At 43.7% G+C, this 17340-nt stretch overlaps 1 protein-coding gene across 1 annotated transcript in view; it reads right to left on the bottom strand.

Moving 5' to 3' along the window:
- Nucleotides 1-5529: 5529 nt before the first annotated feature.
- The window catches only part of LOC144770762 (uncharacterized), a 51317-nt gene continuing 39506 nt past the window's right edge, over nucleotides 5530-17340 (bottom strand). The window contains exons 6-7 of the mRNA XM_078655510.1: nucleotides 15149-15304; nucleotides 5530-13232 (exon numbers count right to left, since the gene is read on the bottom strand). Coding sequence (XP_078511636.1) covers nucleotides 8095-13232; nucleotides 15149-15304 — 5294 coding nt within the window. The 3' untranslated portion in view covers nucleotides 5530-8094. The remainder of the gene's footprint in view (nucleotides 13233-15148; nucleotides 15305-17340) is intronic.

Here is a 17340-nt window from a genome sequence, read left to right as displayed (position 1 = left end):
GCTCAGGGGACAGAGACAAATTCTTTTTTGTGAAGGCAGGGGAGGTCCTCTAGTTTCTGGGGGGCTGCTGGCTGAAGGGCACGCCGGTATTTTGCTGGAGCAAGTCGAGGTCGGGACAGGCCAGTAGGGCTGGTGTCAAGACAGTTGGTGTCCTCCTCTACTTCCTTCAGCACGACTTTTCAGTCCTTCTTCTTCTTGTTTCTCATTCTCTGAGGAGGCAAGGTTCAGGGTTGCCCGTAAACACAAAATTTCAGGGGGTTTTCAGGTAAGTACATGTTGGGACCAATGGGTCTCTTCCTTTGGGTGGGTGCAACCCTATTATGCCACCCTCCTGTGGGAGGGGGACATAAGATTCATTCTGGTTGGCTGTGTCCCCACTTCTTCAAGATGGCAGGGACTGAGAGTTGTGCTTCATCTCGCCTCCCCACCTGTGTGAGGTTGGCAAAGGCGGGCACACCTCTCCTCTTAACTTGGATATCCCGCCGATTCTCCCTCCCAAAGTGGGGGTCAGAACCGGTGGGGTCCGGATGCTGGGAGCAGCAAATTGCTGGGTCAGCTAACAAAGGCAACAAGATGTTGAAGCTCCCCCTTCGTGGACCCTGCTTCTCATGGTAGATGAGACTTGGCACTTCTGACTAGGATGGGCTTTGTTTCGGGACCCCGAGCTGCACCCCAAGACATGTTTTAGTACCCAGAGAGTGGCAAGCTCTCAACCCAGGGGTCCAGAAACATGTCTAGTGGAGGAGCTGGTGAGCAGCCACTCAGCCAGGACACTAGAGTTTGGTCGTTTTTCAGGGGGCATCTCTAAGATGCCTTTAGAGTGCATTTATCATTAAATCCCACACTGGCATCAGTGTGGGTTTAATTTGCTTAAAAGTTTGATATCAAACTTGCCAGTTTTCGGTAAAGCCATTATGGTGCTGTGGAGTTCATAAAGACAGACTCTCAGACCATATACTCTATATGGCTTTACTGCACTTCAAATGTCTAAGAAAGGACTTTGACACTGTACCATTACAGGGCTCATGCCCCTGTACCCTCACCATTGGTATACTGCACCCAGCTAGAGGGGTGGCTTACCTATACCAAGGCAGTGCATTTTAGGCATGACACACAGGGATGTGTGCTATGTCGACTCTTCCGTTTGCTCTGCACCAAAACACTCCGTATGCAATGGCAGTGTGGTTGTTAAGGTACAGGGCCTGTAAGGGTGGCACAAAAAGTTCTGCAGTGCTTAGAGGCCTTCCCTGCTCACAGTGCCTTTGGTATCTATGGAACCTTTTACATGTGGCTTACATGTGGCCAGAGAGTTGTCAATTGGGTTTTACAACAGTGCAGTTTAAGGAAAGAACGTAGGCCCTGGGTACATGGTTGGCAAGAAACCAGGGCACACTCATTCAAACTGCATCAACATTAGACAAAAAGTGGGGGTCAAACATGCACAAAGATGCACTTTCCTACAGAATGAGGCTGCACAAACAATTCTATCTGTTTAATGTCTTATAGGGCCATCTTTCCAGTCCCAGTGCCTTAACCAAGTCAAATTTCCTACCGATTCTAGAAGTAAACCTTGGTCTCCATTTGCTTGTTGTGAGTCCCCTTTGTTGCTAGCCCAACCTGGCCCCCACCGAGACTCTACGATATGAAGACAGAACATATATTATGTGGACAACAGGAACAGTGTTTCTGTTATATCAACACCAGATCTTGCCACACTGTTTCGCCACTCAAAGCGGTAAAAGCATTAAAAACACATTTCCTCATCACCAAGATGTGCCCACAATGATTTCTTCATTTTAGGACAATGTACTTGACTGAGCTGTTCAGCATACATAAAAGGGTTGGTGTTCTCTCAGGTTAATGAAACAACACCTGGTGGGTAGTGCGAGAGCTGTTTATCCTTCTTTTTCATATAAATGCATTTGAAACTGAGCTTACACTAACATAAACTGTGATTACACTGTCCTCCATCTTGAATCACTGTCGTAATACCCCACGAGATTACTCGCTCTCTTGTTTCTTGTTCTAAAAAAGAATCACAAGCTTACACCAACAGATGGAGAGCGTTCATAAGAACTTTTCCACTGCACCATCCCCTATCAAGGCCATCCTACCAGTCCCAGGCTATAGCTTATACAATGTATCAATCAAGAGGCTTGAATAAACTGTTGGAACAACTAAACTAATGTAATACTACTATGAGAGAATCCTCAAATGTATTCTGCAGTAGAATGTTTTTTCTTGCTTTTTCCTCATGAGTGTATAGCCTGAGAACCATGGGGCATATTTACAAGCCCCGTGTGCTGCCGGTGCTTTACTTTTGGTGACACACGGCTGGCGCAGTGTGGTTCTCCATATTTACAAGGGTACGTAAAGCCACCTGTGTCCTTGTAAATAGGACCACTTTACATGCATCACTTTGTGTGAAAGAAGAGTTCCAAGGGTGTTGCTGTAGGTGTTCCCATGCAACACCCATGGATTCTGCCGCATTGCCAGATTTACAACGTATAATAAACCTGGGAATGCGTCAGAATCCTACGCCTCCCCATGAGAGGCGTAAGGAGGCTATGAGAAAAAATACTTTTATTTCTTCTCGTGTTTTCCTCTTTCTATGTGTGCCTCGTTCTGCAGCACACATAGAAAGAGGAAAACACCTCTTGTGATTGTTTTGTGCAGGAAGTTGTCTCTTCCTGCACAAAAACTATCATCTCTGCAACGCAGGCACCCTTGCACCTAGGTGCAAGGGTGCCTGCGTTGGCGCATGGCAGCCAATTGTGCACCAGCACAGGGGAGAGCTCATGGATACTTCATATTGTTGTAAATATGGCGCATGCCTTTGCTTTGGAAGTAATGCAGTATGGCGCAGCCTGATGGCTTACAGCACGGCGCTGTGTTACTTCCTTGTAAATATGGCCAATGTATTTGTCCATTACTGTATGAGAACCGACATCAAAGCCCTGTAAAAGGATGTACATTTGTCTGTAATCAGTAACCCCCCATTTCCCACTCTTAAAAAGGTGAATCTGTGCTAGACTTGTACTTATCATCTGTACTTATCACTTAATGGCACATTCCACATACCTTGATGATTAATTACTTATATAAACCTTCAAAACCATAACCTTTGTCTGTCATTCTATTGTGATGTTGCAGTCTTGGTGATTGAATTTGATCTCAAATGTATTAGTGACCGGTCCAGTCGGGGAGCACCAACATCCTTATCAGGACTACACCAGTGGTGTAGCTAGACCGTAGACCCCCCGGCGCATTTAAGAGCGGGGGTGCTCGCGAGTTCTTGGAATGCGGTTGCCACCCCATGACGGCCGCATAGAAGAGTGGGGGGGAGGTGCTGATGATTGCCACCACGAGACAGCAGGTAAGAGCTGGGGGGAGGCCGCCGCACCCAAAACTCGCGGTCCCCTAGGGCGAATCACCCTCCCCTTGCTAGGCCACTGGACTACACAACTCCTGATCCCAGCCGGTGGCATGCTTTGGCATGATTAAAAACAGAGATTAAAACATTGAAAGAAGCACTTGAATGTCATTTATATAGTTGGAAGAGATGGGGAGGTAGAGAGAGGCCTATGTTGCGGTGGCAAGAATTCACAACAGGTCATGCCACTGACTTTCTGGTCGTGCTGGAGCAGTCAGTCCCCTATCAGATATGTAAAATGGACTACGAAAAGACTCAGCCCTAGATGTCGCCAAGATCTGTATCAAGATGCACGGAGAATAGACGCCACTACTGATACAGATGCATGTCTATCTGAAGTGGTAAAGGAAGCATTGTCTGAAGGGTGATATATTGGTGCTAGGCCTGAGGGGGACACATCGATGACCCCTTCACCAAGCATGTGTTCTAGGCCTGCAGCTTCAGACTTCTTCATGGATATCTGGGCATAGATCTTTGCGCTGAGGTGGCACCCATCCTTTTCTGGTGCTATCCTCCCCCCAACACCCCCTCCCATCTCTTGCTGCAGACCCTGCCAGAAATCTCACGAAGATCCTTTGGCACTGACCTAGAGGCTCTGTGTGAATCGTGCCCAAAGTTTGGAAGGACACAGTCTCCTCGCTCCCATTTAAAATCCTCGCCCTGCACGCTCCGTGTACATCTTCTACTAGCCCATAGCAGAGGTCTGCAGCACGGCAGGACAACACGCGGTTAGAGGTTTTACTTATGTTTCTACAAGATATGATTCACTAGAGGGCACACTAAGGGGCACCTTCCTGCACAAAAACAGTCCTCTGAGGCATTTCCCTCTTTCTATGTGTGCTGGGCTTGTTAATGGCTCACGGCTCTTGCTGCACTGCACCATGCTTCTGTATCTCTTTCCCCGTCACCAGCTCTCTGGGTTACTGTCACAGTCTGAACTATGGGAGGCTTCCTACAGTGGGACTTGTCATTGTCATTGAGGTCACCGGAGTTGAGAAGCTAAGATGCCTCTGCTGGTTTGCACTAGATTGAGTGCCTAAAACAAAAAGGGCAATCTGGCCCCATTCATGGTTGGTTATGGAGCCAGTCCCCTATATCTCTCAGCTGTGTCCCTCCTCCATCTTTTGGTTGCATAATGAGGGGGTTCATGTAATCGATGGATGAGTGCATAGACAAATGACATTCTTTGCGCTTTGCCATCCATGCTCAATTTGTGACTCTGGATGAGGTGTGGTTGGTGGTACTTTTTACTTGTCCTTGTTGCCATTTGGCTAGTCCATCTTTTTACAGTTCCTATCGCCGGATGGGCATCCCTATACTTCAACGTGCTAGGTTTCATCTGCTGATGGGGAGTATTTTCATTGACTGGAGCTTTGAATTAAACCTGTTGTACGCAAATAGTTAATGGTGCATTTATTTTTCTCTCCTCCTCCTTGAAGGATGGCTTGCTCCAAGAATCTGGAACACATTACCTCCTAAAATCAGATTGAATCCCTCGGTCATTTTATTCAAGAAAGAAGGCAGAGAATTCCTTATGAGTAAATTTCTTCCCTAGATCACATGTCTCCTATCTCCCTTATCTGTTAGCGCAAAAGTAACGCATTTCTGGAGTTGCATCGCAAGCATGACACAACTCCACCAATGCGCGGGGAGGCCTATCTTTAATGCACTACGTCACCATCACGCCTGCCATGAGGCAGGCATATGGTTTTGAAGCAATGACGTCCTAGAAGTGGCGCACTGAAATCTTATAGTTTCAAATGCACCACTTCTATGGGGCTTTTTTATGAGGGTATGCCTACCCTTCATACATTATACTAGGTGCAGGTATAACGTGATGCAGGTGTTTACAATGTGAAACATCTGTGCATCCCTTTGTAAATATGGCGCAACATGGAGCATTGTTTATGCTGCTGCTGAGCCACAAAAAGTGATGCAGCGGCAGCGCAAAAGTGTTGCAAGGGCTCCTAAATAAGCCCCTTAGTTGCTAAAATTACCCTGGGCCAGTTCCAAGGTGGAGGATATAGCTTGGGTTGACTCCTGGCCATGATTTTACCAGCCTGCACTGTATTTCAATTACAAAACAGGAGAAAAAATTAGGAAAAAAAATCAAATCTTGTATTTTTAACACCGTTAAAATATATAAAATAAAAAAATAGAAGACGAATGGACGTCCAAAGAATTGTAATGCTACCTCATTATTCTTAATACATGTTTAAAGCTGTCTTAAAACAGAACATAAAGGATTGTACTCAAACTGTTAATGTAGTAGCAGCTCCCGGCACTTCTACAACCCCCAGAACAAACGCATCTGGTTGATATTATTCTCTGAGAAAGGTAGCGACCTTAATTGAAGCCCCCCACAGGGTTTGTTGTCTCTTATGTTTTACAAACATGTCTCCAGTGTAGTTTCTGTCTTCTTGAATCCACTTCTCCATGTCACCCCACAACTCACTTTGCAGCATTGAGTCTGTAGGTCCAATGAAGACATTACCAGGTGTGGTGATGATGCACCAGAAACTCTGAATACTCCTGCTCCAATCCAACTCTTGCTTTGGAAAATTATCTTAGAAACATATTGCTGACCGACCTGATTCAAGGTTGCATCACATTACTGTCCTCTATAGGACCCATAGGGCAGCACAGACTTCCCTGACAAAATAACACACACACAAAGCATGCATCTATTTACTCCCTCCGTTGGCTCCTTGGGTTACAACATAAAGGTGGAGAATATTTTCAGCAAACTTTGAAATTGACAAAATCCATAAGGTTTAGGATTGTGGTCAGCCGATTTAGAATTAATGCATTTTTCCTATATCATAATCACCATCTCCTCCTTGTACAGGGCTAGAATATCAGACCACTTCTGATTGGTTGGACGGACGCCAACCCATCTCAAAGTCAATGGTATTTCAACCAATCTGGTTAGTCAGCATGGAACCAAAAAAAATGTTTCTTGCTATCTTAGAAACAATGTAGCTTCCTTACTGTGGTAGTTTTGTGGTCAAGAAAGGCAACAAGGCACCCAGGACAGGACCAGGTGCCCCACGTTTGGAATTGCCTTCCCTAAAATGTGCAACATGTATAAAATGTACATGGAGGAGGAAGAAATACTAATGATGGCTGAGCTGTGCTTAGTGGAGCATGAATAGGTCTTCTCAGTCCATCCTCATCTTTGAGGCTGCAAGGATCCTGCAGTAGATGGCTCCAACAACAGACTTTGATTTTATTTACCATATGTCCATGAAGCCTTTGCTCAATCCACTCCGCGACTATCACGTTATCACTACGTCAAATTCTTTATGAATAAAACACAGTCTTTTTATTTTGTTTGTGAACTATTTCTTTATAATTATAGAGGCACAGAATTCACAAATAATATTGCATTCAATCAAAGAGTTTGCAATCTCATTGCATAGACTGTTTGAAAAACAATTTCTATAAAAGCTGTCTCTGGAACAATACATCCACAGGATACATGATGAGTTAGCACAGACTAGTGCTAACAATGCAGTGTGACTTGCCTTTAGTAGCACAATAACCACAGTTACACCATCTTACAGAGTAAGGGAGAAACACAAACACATCTGGAACTGGCAAGCACGAAAAGGCATTACACTAAACCAGCAGAACACATGTCGACATCTGTTTAGAGCATCTGCAACCAAACAGTCCTACAGAAAGACCTAACCTAGCGACAGGACAAAGTAGCAACAGGTCATAGTTTCTACACAACCCTGAAAATGGTGACCTTAAGATTCACATGAATATCCAAGGTTTCCCATTGAGGTTAACAATCCAGCTAATGCTGGATGGATCCCAAATTTGATCAGAACAGTGATGAATTTAAGGCAGACAATTTCTTTTTTAATTTAGACTTAACTGCATATTATTCAGATTCCAAAACGATGTGCTTAAGGAGATCTTGCAACTATTACCTAAGAGCATTAGAGAAATTAACACTAAAGCAGAAGATACTTCTGGAACTGTGGTATTCTACTGAAGTCAACAGCTCCAGAAATGAAGTCTTCAACAGCTATCACCTTCCAGAGCAGAGACCATTAACTTTCAAATGTGATGGTCACTATTGCTTAAGATCAATTGTGTTGAAAGGTGATAGTAAACTTCTGACCCCAAATGTGCCATTCTTTAAGGATTAGTAATTTCGTAAATGGACAACTGGCAAAAACAATGTAACCTTACTTTTTTGAGATCCTCTGTGATTTACTGCCCTGAATGATCTTATTTCAATCACGCAACATAGTTTTCACTGGTTGTTGGTGCAGCAGGCTCTGCTTTTTAAGAATCTCTGTACTGGCCTCCTGAGTGTTTACCAGGTGGACCCTTCCTTCATAACACACAGGCGTAGGCTCTACCATCTCTTGAAGTCGCTTTGCTTGGAATCCAGAGCCAATATTTTTGTAAATGCAAGGCTGGGGAACCAGCTTTATTTGTTGTGGCCCTCACAATTGGGAATCGCCTTCTAACTGACATCAGAAAAAGGCAACCCTATAAAACAGGTGATCACATATGATTTTTACATTTCTCTCCAAAGCATAATTTTCAATTTGCAATCCAAACCTGTTTTCAAGTTCTCAGTCTCAAAAGAACTAAAGAACTCTCATAAGTATTATACACAATATGCTATGGAGAGGTATTCAGTACATCAGTCCCAAAATGACCACAGCTAAGAAGACATATGTGTTAACTATTCTTCCAGGATGACTATTTGTAGTATATATGTTGTTGCCAGTTCCTGCCTTCGTTGTTGTGGTAGGGGTCATAGTGAGGCCTGAGGTCCCGTTCGGATCGCCCCTGTAGAGGATGTCAGTATTGACTGCACTGTCGAAGTACGAAGATGAGACTGTTTCAACAGAAACGTTATGCATTGAGACATTACTAGGGTAATCTGTTGAGGATATCTCAGGTGAGGATTCATGGTGGGGCGCATTGGTGTTCATTGTAGAGGAGTTACGATTCGGGAAACTGTCACTGCTGGCACCTAAGAAAGATGCACTCATATTGCTGCCACTACTTTCATTCACCCCGTGGGAGATACTTGTGTGGTTGGCACCAGTGTGGTAACCCAGTGGGGAACTATTGTTGCTTGTTGCGGTTGTCTCTGAGTGAGATACACTGCTGTGGCCACTTGTCATACTGGTGTGGTTGGGATTAACATGGGAAACAGGCAAAGAACTATTAGAACTTGGGTTCCTAGCGAATGCTCCAGCGAGCAGGGCACTGTCGAGGCCATGAATGGAGAAATTGTAATACTCAGAACTACTGTGGTAAAGAGTTGAACTATTTGAAGCAGAGTTATTATGGCCTCCTAAGGACATTCCTGGGAGGGAGCCATTGCTGTGGTCAGTATTGGAAATACCAGTGTGTTCTGAGCCACTGTGGTAAATGTTTGAAGAGACATTGGTGAGTGAGTCATTGTGACCTTCGGATGGTACTCCTGAGAGAGAGTCATTGTTGTTGTGAACAGTGGAAAGACCATTGTGTTCTGAGCCAGTGTTGTAAATTGTTGAGGAAATATTGGAAAGTGAGTCATTGTGGCCTCCCGGAGGCATACCTAAGAAAGAGCCGCTGTTGTAGTAACCTGGGGAGAGGCCACTGTTTGAGGACATATTGGAAAGCGAAACATTGCGGTCTTCAGATAGCATTCCTGAGAGGGAGTCACTGTTGTAGTCAGTAGAGGCAAGACCACTGTTTGAAGACATATTAGGAAGCAAGTAATTGTGGTCTTCTGAAGGTATTCCTGAGAAAGAGTCATTTTTGTATTCACCAGAGTGTAGACCAGTGTGCTCTGAGGAAATATTAAAATGTGAATTATTGTGGCGGTCTGCGGAAATTCCTGCGAGAGAGTCATTCTTGTAGTCAACGGCAGTGACACCAGCGTGTTCTGAGCCACTATGGTAAGTGGTTGAGGAAGTATTAGAATCCGAGCCATTGTGACCTGTAGAGGTCATTCCTGGGAGAGAGCTGTTACTGTGGTCACTGGTTGAGAGACCATGATGCTCTGAGTAACTGGTTGAAGAAACATTAGAAAGTGAGTCATTGTGGCCTTCTGGTGGCATTCCTGAGAGAGATTCTTTGTGATAATCAACAGAGGAGGCACCAATGTTTGAGGAGATATTAGAAACTGAGTCATTGCCACCTCCTGGAGGCACTTCTGGGAGAGAGCTATTGCTGAGTACTACACCGTAGAGACCACTGTGTTCGGAGTCACTGTGGTAAATTGGCGAGGTAGCATTAGAAAGCACATTATGGCCTTCTGATGGCATTCCTGAGACAGAGTAATTTTTAAAGTCACCATAAGCGTGCTCTTTGTCACCGTGGTAAACGGCTGAGGATATATTAGAAAGAGAGTTATTGTGGCTACCTGGTGGGGTTACTAACAAAGAGTCATTGCTGTGGGCACCAGTTGAGAGACCAGTGGCTGAGATAACATCAGAAACAGAGTCATTGCCACCTCCTGGAGGCACTTCTGGGAGAGAGTCATTGCTGTGTTCTATAGCGTAGAGACCACTGTGTTCTGAGCCACTGTGGTAAATTGGTGAGGATGCATTAGAAATCAAGTCATTGTGGCCTTCTGATGGCATTCCTGAGACAGAGTAATTTCTAAAGTCACCATAGCCATGCTCTGAGTCACTGTAGTAAATTGGTGAGGATGCATTAGAAAGCAAGTCATTGTGGCCTTCTGATGACATTCCTGGGACAGAGTCATTTTTATGGTCTCCATAGGCTGTCTCCGAGTCACTGTGGTACATAGTTGAGGATGTATTAGAAATCGAGTCGTTGTGGCCAACCGAGGGCATGCCTGTACGGGAGCCATTACTGTGGTCCCCTGCGGAGAGACTCGCATGCTCTGAGCCACTGTGGTAAATGATTGAAGAAACATTAGGAAGTGAGTCATTGTGGCCTACTGATGGCATTCCTGAGAGAGAGTCATTTTTAAAGTCACCATAGCCATGCTCTGAGTCACTGTAGTAAATTGGTGAGGATGCATTAGAAAGCAAGTCATTGTGACCTTCTGATGGCATTCCTGAGGCAGAGACATTTTTAAAGTCACCATAAGCGTGGTCTTTGTCACTGTGGTAAACGGCTGAGGATATATTAGAAAGAGAGTCATTGTGGCTACCTGGTGGGTATACTGACAAAGAGTCATTGCTGCTGGCACCAGTTGAGAGAACAGTGGCTGAGATAACATCAGAAACTGAGTCATTGCCTCCTCCTGGAAGTATTTCTGGGAGGGAGCCATTGCCGAGCTCTACAGTGTAGAGACCACTGTGTTCTAAGCCACTGTGGTAAATTGGTGAGGATGCATTAGAAAGCAAGTCATTGTGGGCTTCTGATGACATTCCTGAGACATTTTTAAAGTCTCCATAGGCGTTCTCCGAGTCACTGTGGTACATAGTTGAGGATGTATTAGAAATCGAGTCGTTGTGGCCAACCGAGGGCATTCCTGTACGGGAGCCATTACTGTGGTCCCCTGCGGAGAGATTCGCATGCTCTGAGCCACTGTGGTAAATGATTGAAGAAACATTAGGAAGTGAGTCATTGTGGCCTACTGATGGCATTCCTGAAAGAGAGTAATTTTTAAAGTCACCATAGGCGAGGCCAGCATGCTCCGAGTCACTGTGGTAAATGGCTGAGGATGCATTAGAAATCCCCTCATTGTGGCCTCCTAGAGGCATAACTGATCCAGAGTAACTGTAGTCACTGGAAGAGATATTGTAAGCTGAGTCATTTGTTCCCCCTGCACTCATTCCTAAGTGGGACGTACTCATTTCAATACTGGTAGGGGGACTGGTGCTGGCAAATCCACCATTCGAGCCATGGGGATATGAAATAATAGTTTCAGGCACTGTGATGTTAAGGAGATGATTGGAGGGAGTAGTAGTAGTCTGGTTGGATTCACCATAGGAGGTGGTAGACAAGTTACTTCCTGAACTGGGGGCAATGCTGTCATTACCTATATTTATATCAGAGCCACTATAATAATGTGTTGCCGAAGTATTGTAACTCAAGTCATTAGGACCTCCTGACGACATTGATGCGTAGGAGGCAGCACTATCATGGCCTGTGTGGTTAGAAGCATTATAGTAGACCATTGATGAAATGACTACTCTAGAGCCATCGTTTACGCTTGATGATATTGTTGAGTTATGTACACCAGTTTGGTTTCCACTGAGCACCGTACTAAGGGTTGAGCTCATAGGAGTAACTGTGGTGGAGTTGTTGGAGTCTAACAGGTTGCCTCCTGCTATGTTTCCTGAATAGGCGGTACTATTATGGGTATCTGTGTCATGATCACTCAGGCCTGAGATATTATTGTAAATTACTGAGTAACTATTGGAACCTGAGACATTGTGACTGTCCTCAGACATTGCTGAGAAGGAAGCAGTGCTGTGGGTGCCAGGAGAGGGAGTGGTGTGTTCAGTGACATTGTGATATACGGTTGAGTTACTACTGGAAAGTGAAACGTTGTGCATGCCTGAATATATCCCTGCAAGGGGTGCACTGCTGTTGTCACCTGCAGATGAGATAGGAGTATGGGTAGTGACTTCATAACCATCTGAGGAGGTACTGTTAATACCTGAATTACCTGTGGGGACATCAGTATTATCAGAGCTACTGTAAAGTACTGTGGAACTGGGCGAAAATGAATTATTGGTAACTCCTGGGGGTGTCAATGAGGGGGAGGTGATACCACTAAGACCTATGTGGTCAGAGCTGTTATGGTAATCCATTGAAGAATTAAAGGACGCTGAGCCATTGGTGCCTCCTGTCAATATTTCTGAGATATGATGACTAATTGAGGAACCACTGACAGTATTATTGAAGGCTGAGGTAACAGGTGAAGCTGTTGAAGAGGCAATAGGAGAAACTGTTGAAAGGTTTTTGGAATTTAAGTCATTGCTGCCTCCCAAGGCCATTCCTGCATTGGGAGCAAAGTTGTAATCATTACTGGAAAGGACTGTGTCATTAACACCAGGGTGGTAAACTGATGAACTATTGGAAACTGAGTTATTCTTGTTTCCTGGTGATACTCCTGAAATGGAAGCACTGCCATTGTCACTGGAGATAGCAATATCAGGTGGGCCGCTGAGGAAACCTGTTGAGGAGTTACTGAAAATAGAGTTGTTGCTTTCAGATGGCTTTAGAGACTGGACAACATTTTCGGAACCACCTGTGGAGTAATCATCTTCATCAACCCCACTCTGGTAAAGATCGGAGGACATACTGGAAACTGAAACATTAAGATCAAGGTCATCTAAAGGCATTCCCTGTTTGGACAAAATTAAGTCATCAGTTATTTGTATGTCAGTTTGGCCTTGAGGATCATACCCACTGTCTTGCTGATCTTCTAATTGTGTAAGATCTGAGTTGGTGCCAGAGTCCATGACTGCAGTACTGTCTTCATAGTAGTTTGTGATAGACATATTGCTTTTTGAGTTCAGGATGTTTTCATTGTCCGAAAGGGTCACATTTGATTTTCCCTCCATACTTGTGGTGCCCACAACACTGCCATTTGCAGTATTGGCAGCACTGTAGATGTAAGAATTGGACGTAACATGGCTAGAGTGCTCGGAGAGGCCATCAGAGGAAGGTTTGTTGGAAACTCCATGGCTTGCATTCTGCATTTCTATAAATGTGCGTCTGTTGCACAAATTTCCACTGCAGCAAAACACTTGAGGTTCTTGAAACTGGTGTAGGAGTGACAGAAATGACCCATTGCACGTCTTTGGTGCTGCACACCCTCGGATAACTCTGCTAGAGACAACATCACCTACAATTACAAGAGCAGATTAAGCAATATGATCACATGTGATATCACCTACACACCTATGAGTACAAGAGTGGCTAAAAGAGAAGCAATTACAGAAAGAAGCCAGTCATGCCGGAAGCAAAAAGGGGACCTATGCACTGGTTATAAATCACAGATCACTGTTGCGATAACTGGCTGGTCGGAGATGGCTTTTATTGTTATCATCATTATCAGTTGTAAATGTACAACAATAAGAACAACTTCTAGATGGGTAACAGTGAATAACATTGATGATTTAGAATGCAGTTATTTGTGCTATTGGCTCTCTATAAGAGGTGTAATTATAATAATATTAATATGCTATATTACTACTACTGATACAAATATTACTATGATACAAGGGATTCTGTAATCGCTGTATAAACAGTAGTCATTAACATCTTTATAATAGGTGAATTGTGATGCACCAAGTCACCGATTATAAAGAAAATACATCAGAACTTGACTATTATGTTATTCCACTCGAGTTTTTTGGCATCACAATGCCTCCTGCAGGCAGCCGAGATGAAAGGCAAGTCACGTCATGCAGCATAATTAAAGCAGCTGTTTAAAGCAACAAATGGAACGTTGCTTTTCTTTCTTCTCTATTTTAATAGCTTACAATGACAAGCAAGGAGAATATGTTTATTTTTTGCACTCCTTAGATAGAGAAAAGCTAGAATCTTTCTGCATGTTTCTACCTGTTCGGACCTACTGCAGCTTTTTGGGTTTTTTAAACTGCTTTGTATTGAACTGTTTTTAATTTCTGTTTGCAACAAATAGGATGTGTTTAATTTTGCACTAGAAGTTTTATTTGTATTCTTCATATTTGCAAACATGTTCGCTCTTTCAAAAGAAAGAGCTACGCACCAAGGTTTTAAGTGGTTTGTGGGATAGGTGCTGGTGGGACCATGTATTATATGGGATAAAGTACCCCTCATGTACCTCCGAGTTCCATAATCTTATAAAGGAACTTGGCCTTCGGCCTTGTTCCTCTATATGGTTATGGAACTCCTCAGTGACTTACAATCTCTTTATAATGTATGGCAGGGGTACTTTATCTGTTATATCAGTAACAAATACAATAAATAATAATAAGACGATAAGTAATAATAATAGCATGCTGTATCACTACTACAACTGACGATAATACCACCAATAACAAACAAAATAAATAATAACAATAACAATCACTATTATTATTACTATTATTCATTACTGTAATTGGTAGCAATGGTAGTGGCAGTCTTGCTATAAATAGAACAAGCACAGTTATTAGAATTTACAATAGTATATGTTGCAGTGACATGAATATTGTTAATAGCAGAAACAGTAGCACAATTATTGGTAGAATTATATTTATAATTACTTCTATAGTTGTAGTTATTGTTAGTCTAACTATTATTAGAACAAGAATAGAACTGCAATTATAAGTAGGACAAGCAATAATGTATGTAGTATATACGGGGCAGTGCAAATATTATGATTATTAGTATAATTATCAATAGATCTGAAACTCTTCTGTAGTTACTTTTCTGCTGAAAAGTCAGACATAATTTACTCTTTCCATGTAAGAGAAATGAAACCAGAGAAACCAGTGATTCGAGAGTAGCAGTGAGGAAGGGAGGTACCAAGGGAAGGGCCAACGGATTGGAAAAGAAGCTGCAGGGGAGCATAAAGGAGAAGGACATAGTAGATTAGGGAAGATGTATGAAGTCAATGTTAAACTTTGCACGAAGAAGGTAGAAGGAATTAAAGTAGTACTGTAGGAGATTGAAGCAAGAGCCAGATGGTGACCTAAGAGAAGAGCCTTTGTAGGTGAGACATAATTCAAGAGGGAAGCACAGACATCTAGGAGAAATTTGAAGGGAGGGGAGAGAGAAATAACAGTCCCTCACGTTCTCTGGTCACACCGTAGGCCTCCAGGCAGGAGGTCATGGATCCTGTACAGTTGACCGTGGTGGCTCTCGAGAGTGGACATCCGATCTTCTCATCGCCTGCGCTGCAGCTGTAACACTCAACTCCGTTGGGCACCAGGTCATCCTCAGTTGGACCTGAAATGAAACAAAACAAAGTGAGAACCACAGACAGGCAGCTGGACGTGAATTAATGGTTGGCACAAACAAATTGTGGCTGTGGGTGACCTAGGAGGACAGATACCTAACTACACATGAAGTAAAGCAAGTCAACGTCATGAGGATCACATATAATGAGTTAGCTGCAAATAAAAGGCAACCACTTGCAAGAAACTGATCATCTGAACGGTAAAGAAAAAGAGCTGAAACCACCATCATGGGACAGTACAGTGCAGACAACCGTGTAAACTGGCAGTGACAGAAAGCCTTCATGCCCCAGAGACCCACAGGAAATACAATGAAGCTAGAGATGTTTTAAGGCATGGGCTTAGTGGGTAATTGCCAAGGACCCCCACCTTCCAAGGTGCCATATGGGCAAGAGACCATTTTTTCTAACTCACTTCTGTATATTTTATCCTAATATTTAACATATTGTTAAATATTGTTAGGCAACACAGAGCTTGAATTAGTAAAAAAAAATGGATAGTAACATTCTAAGTTTTTTCCAAACAGGGGCCCACACAATATTTCTTGCATAGGGCCCAAGAATCCCTAGAATTACACTGAATGAAGTAAGTTTTAACCTGCTATGTCAGATTGGTGGATAACAGCAGGGCCATGCAAGGATACAGGAGACAGAATGGAGTAAGCAATACCCTGCACTCGCAGATACAATCAAACCAGAAGGAACTTCAGAATCCTTTGTTAGAGGCTGAAGAGAATCCCATCTGAAAGGCTGGTCTAATCAATGTTCTGAGCATAAACCTGCACTCTCCTCCTTAACCACTTAACTTGCAAAGAATACCCCAGAGTGTGGTCCAGGAACTGAGCTGTACCCTACCAGTTAGTAGACTTTACACACTTAGGCCCATATTTCTGAAGGCTTTGTGTTGTCCTTGCGTCACTCAAGGTGATGCAAGAACAATGCAAAGGCTTCAGTGATATTGAAAAAGCTGTGCAAGGCCTGAACTGGATGACCTTGCGTGACTTTGTAAAGAATTGCAACTCAAGGTAGCTGCATGTGCTGAGTTATGTTATATTTAAACTTGGAAGGTGTACCATGGGTGGTTCATGGATGTTCTCATGCATCCACCTATGGATTTCGGCGCATTCCCAGATTTACCAAGACTTAATGTGTGTCAAACTGCTTCGCTATCCCAAGTGAGGTGTAACTAGTAGAAATATATTTATTTCTCCTCATTACATCCTCTTTCTATTTTTCATACATTCTGCAGCACACATAGAAAGAGGAAAATGCATATAAGGATTGCCTTATATTGCCTTGTGTCCCTTCCCGCACAAAAACAATCCTGCCTGTAACACAGGCATGCTTCCTCCGCTATAGCGCAAGGGTGCGTGTGTAGGCACTAGGCTGCAGATTGTGCACCAGCGCAGGGAGTGAGCCGAAAGGCTCCATATCTTTGTAAATATGGACCATTTCTGCTTTCTCCCTTTCCCACAACACATCACACTAAGTTTGCTTGCAGCACTGCTTTGAAGTGAAGGTTTAGAAAATGTGGCCCTTCCGCTACTACCCGTGTTAATGTTGGTGATACCTGCAGATTATCATACCTGTATCTATGTTGCCATGTGCCCAGAAAGCTCCCTTACTCATGTTTCACCCTTTTTTTCATGCAATGGCAACTCCCTGATTTACAATGTGTTTATGCCTGCTGGTTGACCTACATGTGTCTCATTGACTGCTCATCCTCCACAGACTTCACTCTTTGTGTCCCAGCTGACTCATGCTATGAACACCTTAAGCGAGCATGGACACAAAGAGTGCCGTTCGCAAAGGATGAGCTCGCAGGGAGCATGTCCTCGTTGGCATTTGCCCAGTTGTCAGCCCTCTGTGCTCCTGTTGGCTTGTACCCTGCAGCTTAACTATACTCTTCATGTACCTTTGTCTTCTGGTTTGTGCCTTTGCAGGCTCTCCTACCAATGTTTACATTGATTCCTGCCTGCAGACTGTCCTACCAACTAACATTCTGACTTGTAGTACATAGACGGTTCTT

Source organism: Lissotriton helveticus, chromosome 7, assembly GCF_964261635.1.
Source record: "Lissotriton helveticus chromosome 7, aLisHel1.1, whole genome shotgun sequence".
NCBI classification, from domain to species: Eukaryota; Metazoa; Chordata; class Amphibia; order Caudata; family Salamandridae; genus Lissotriton; species Lissotriton helveticus.
Note: the sequence above shows the minus strand (reverse complement) of the source record. Positions and strands in the feature narration are given on the sequence as shown.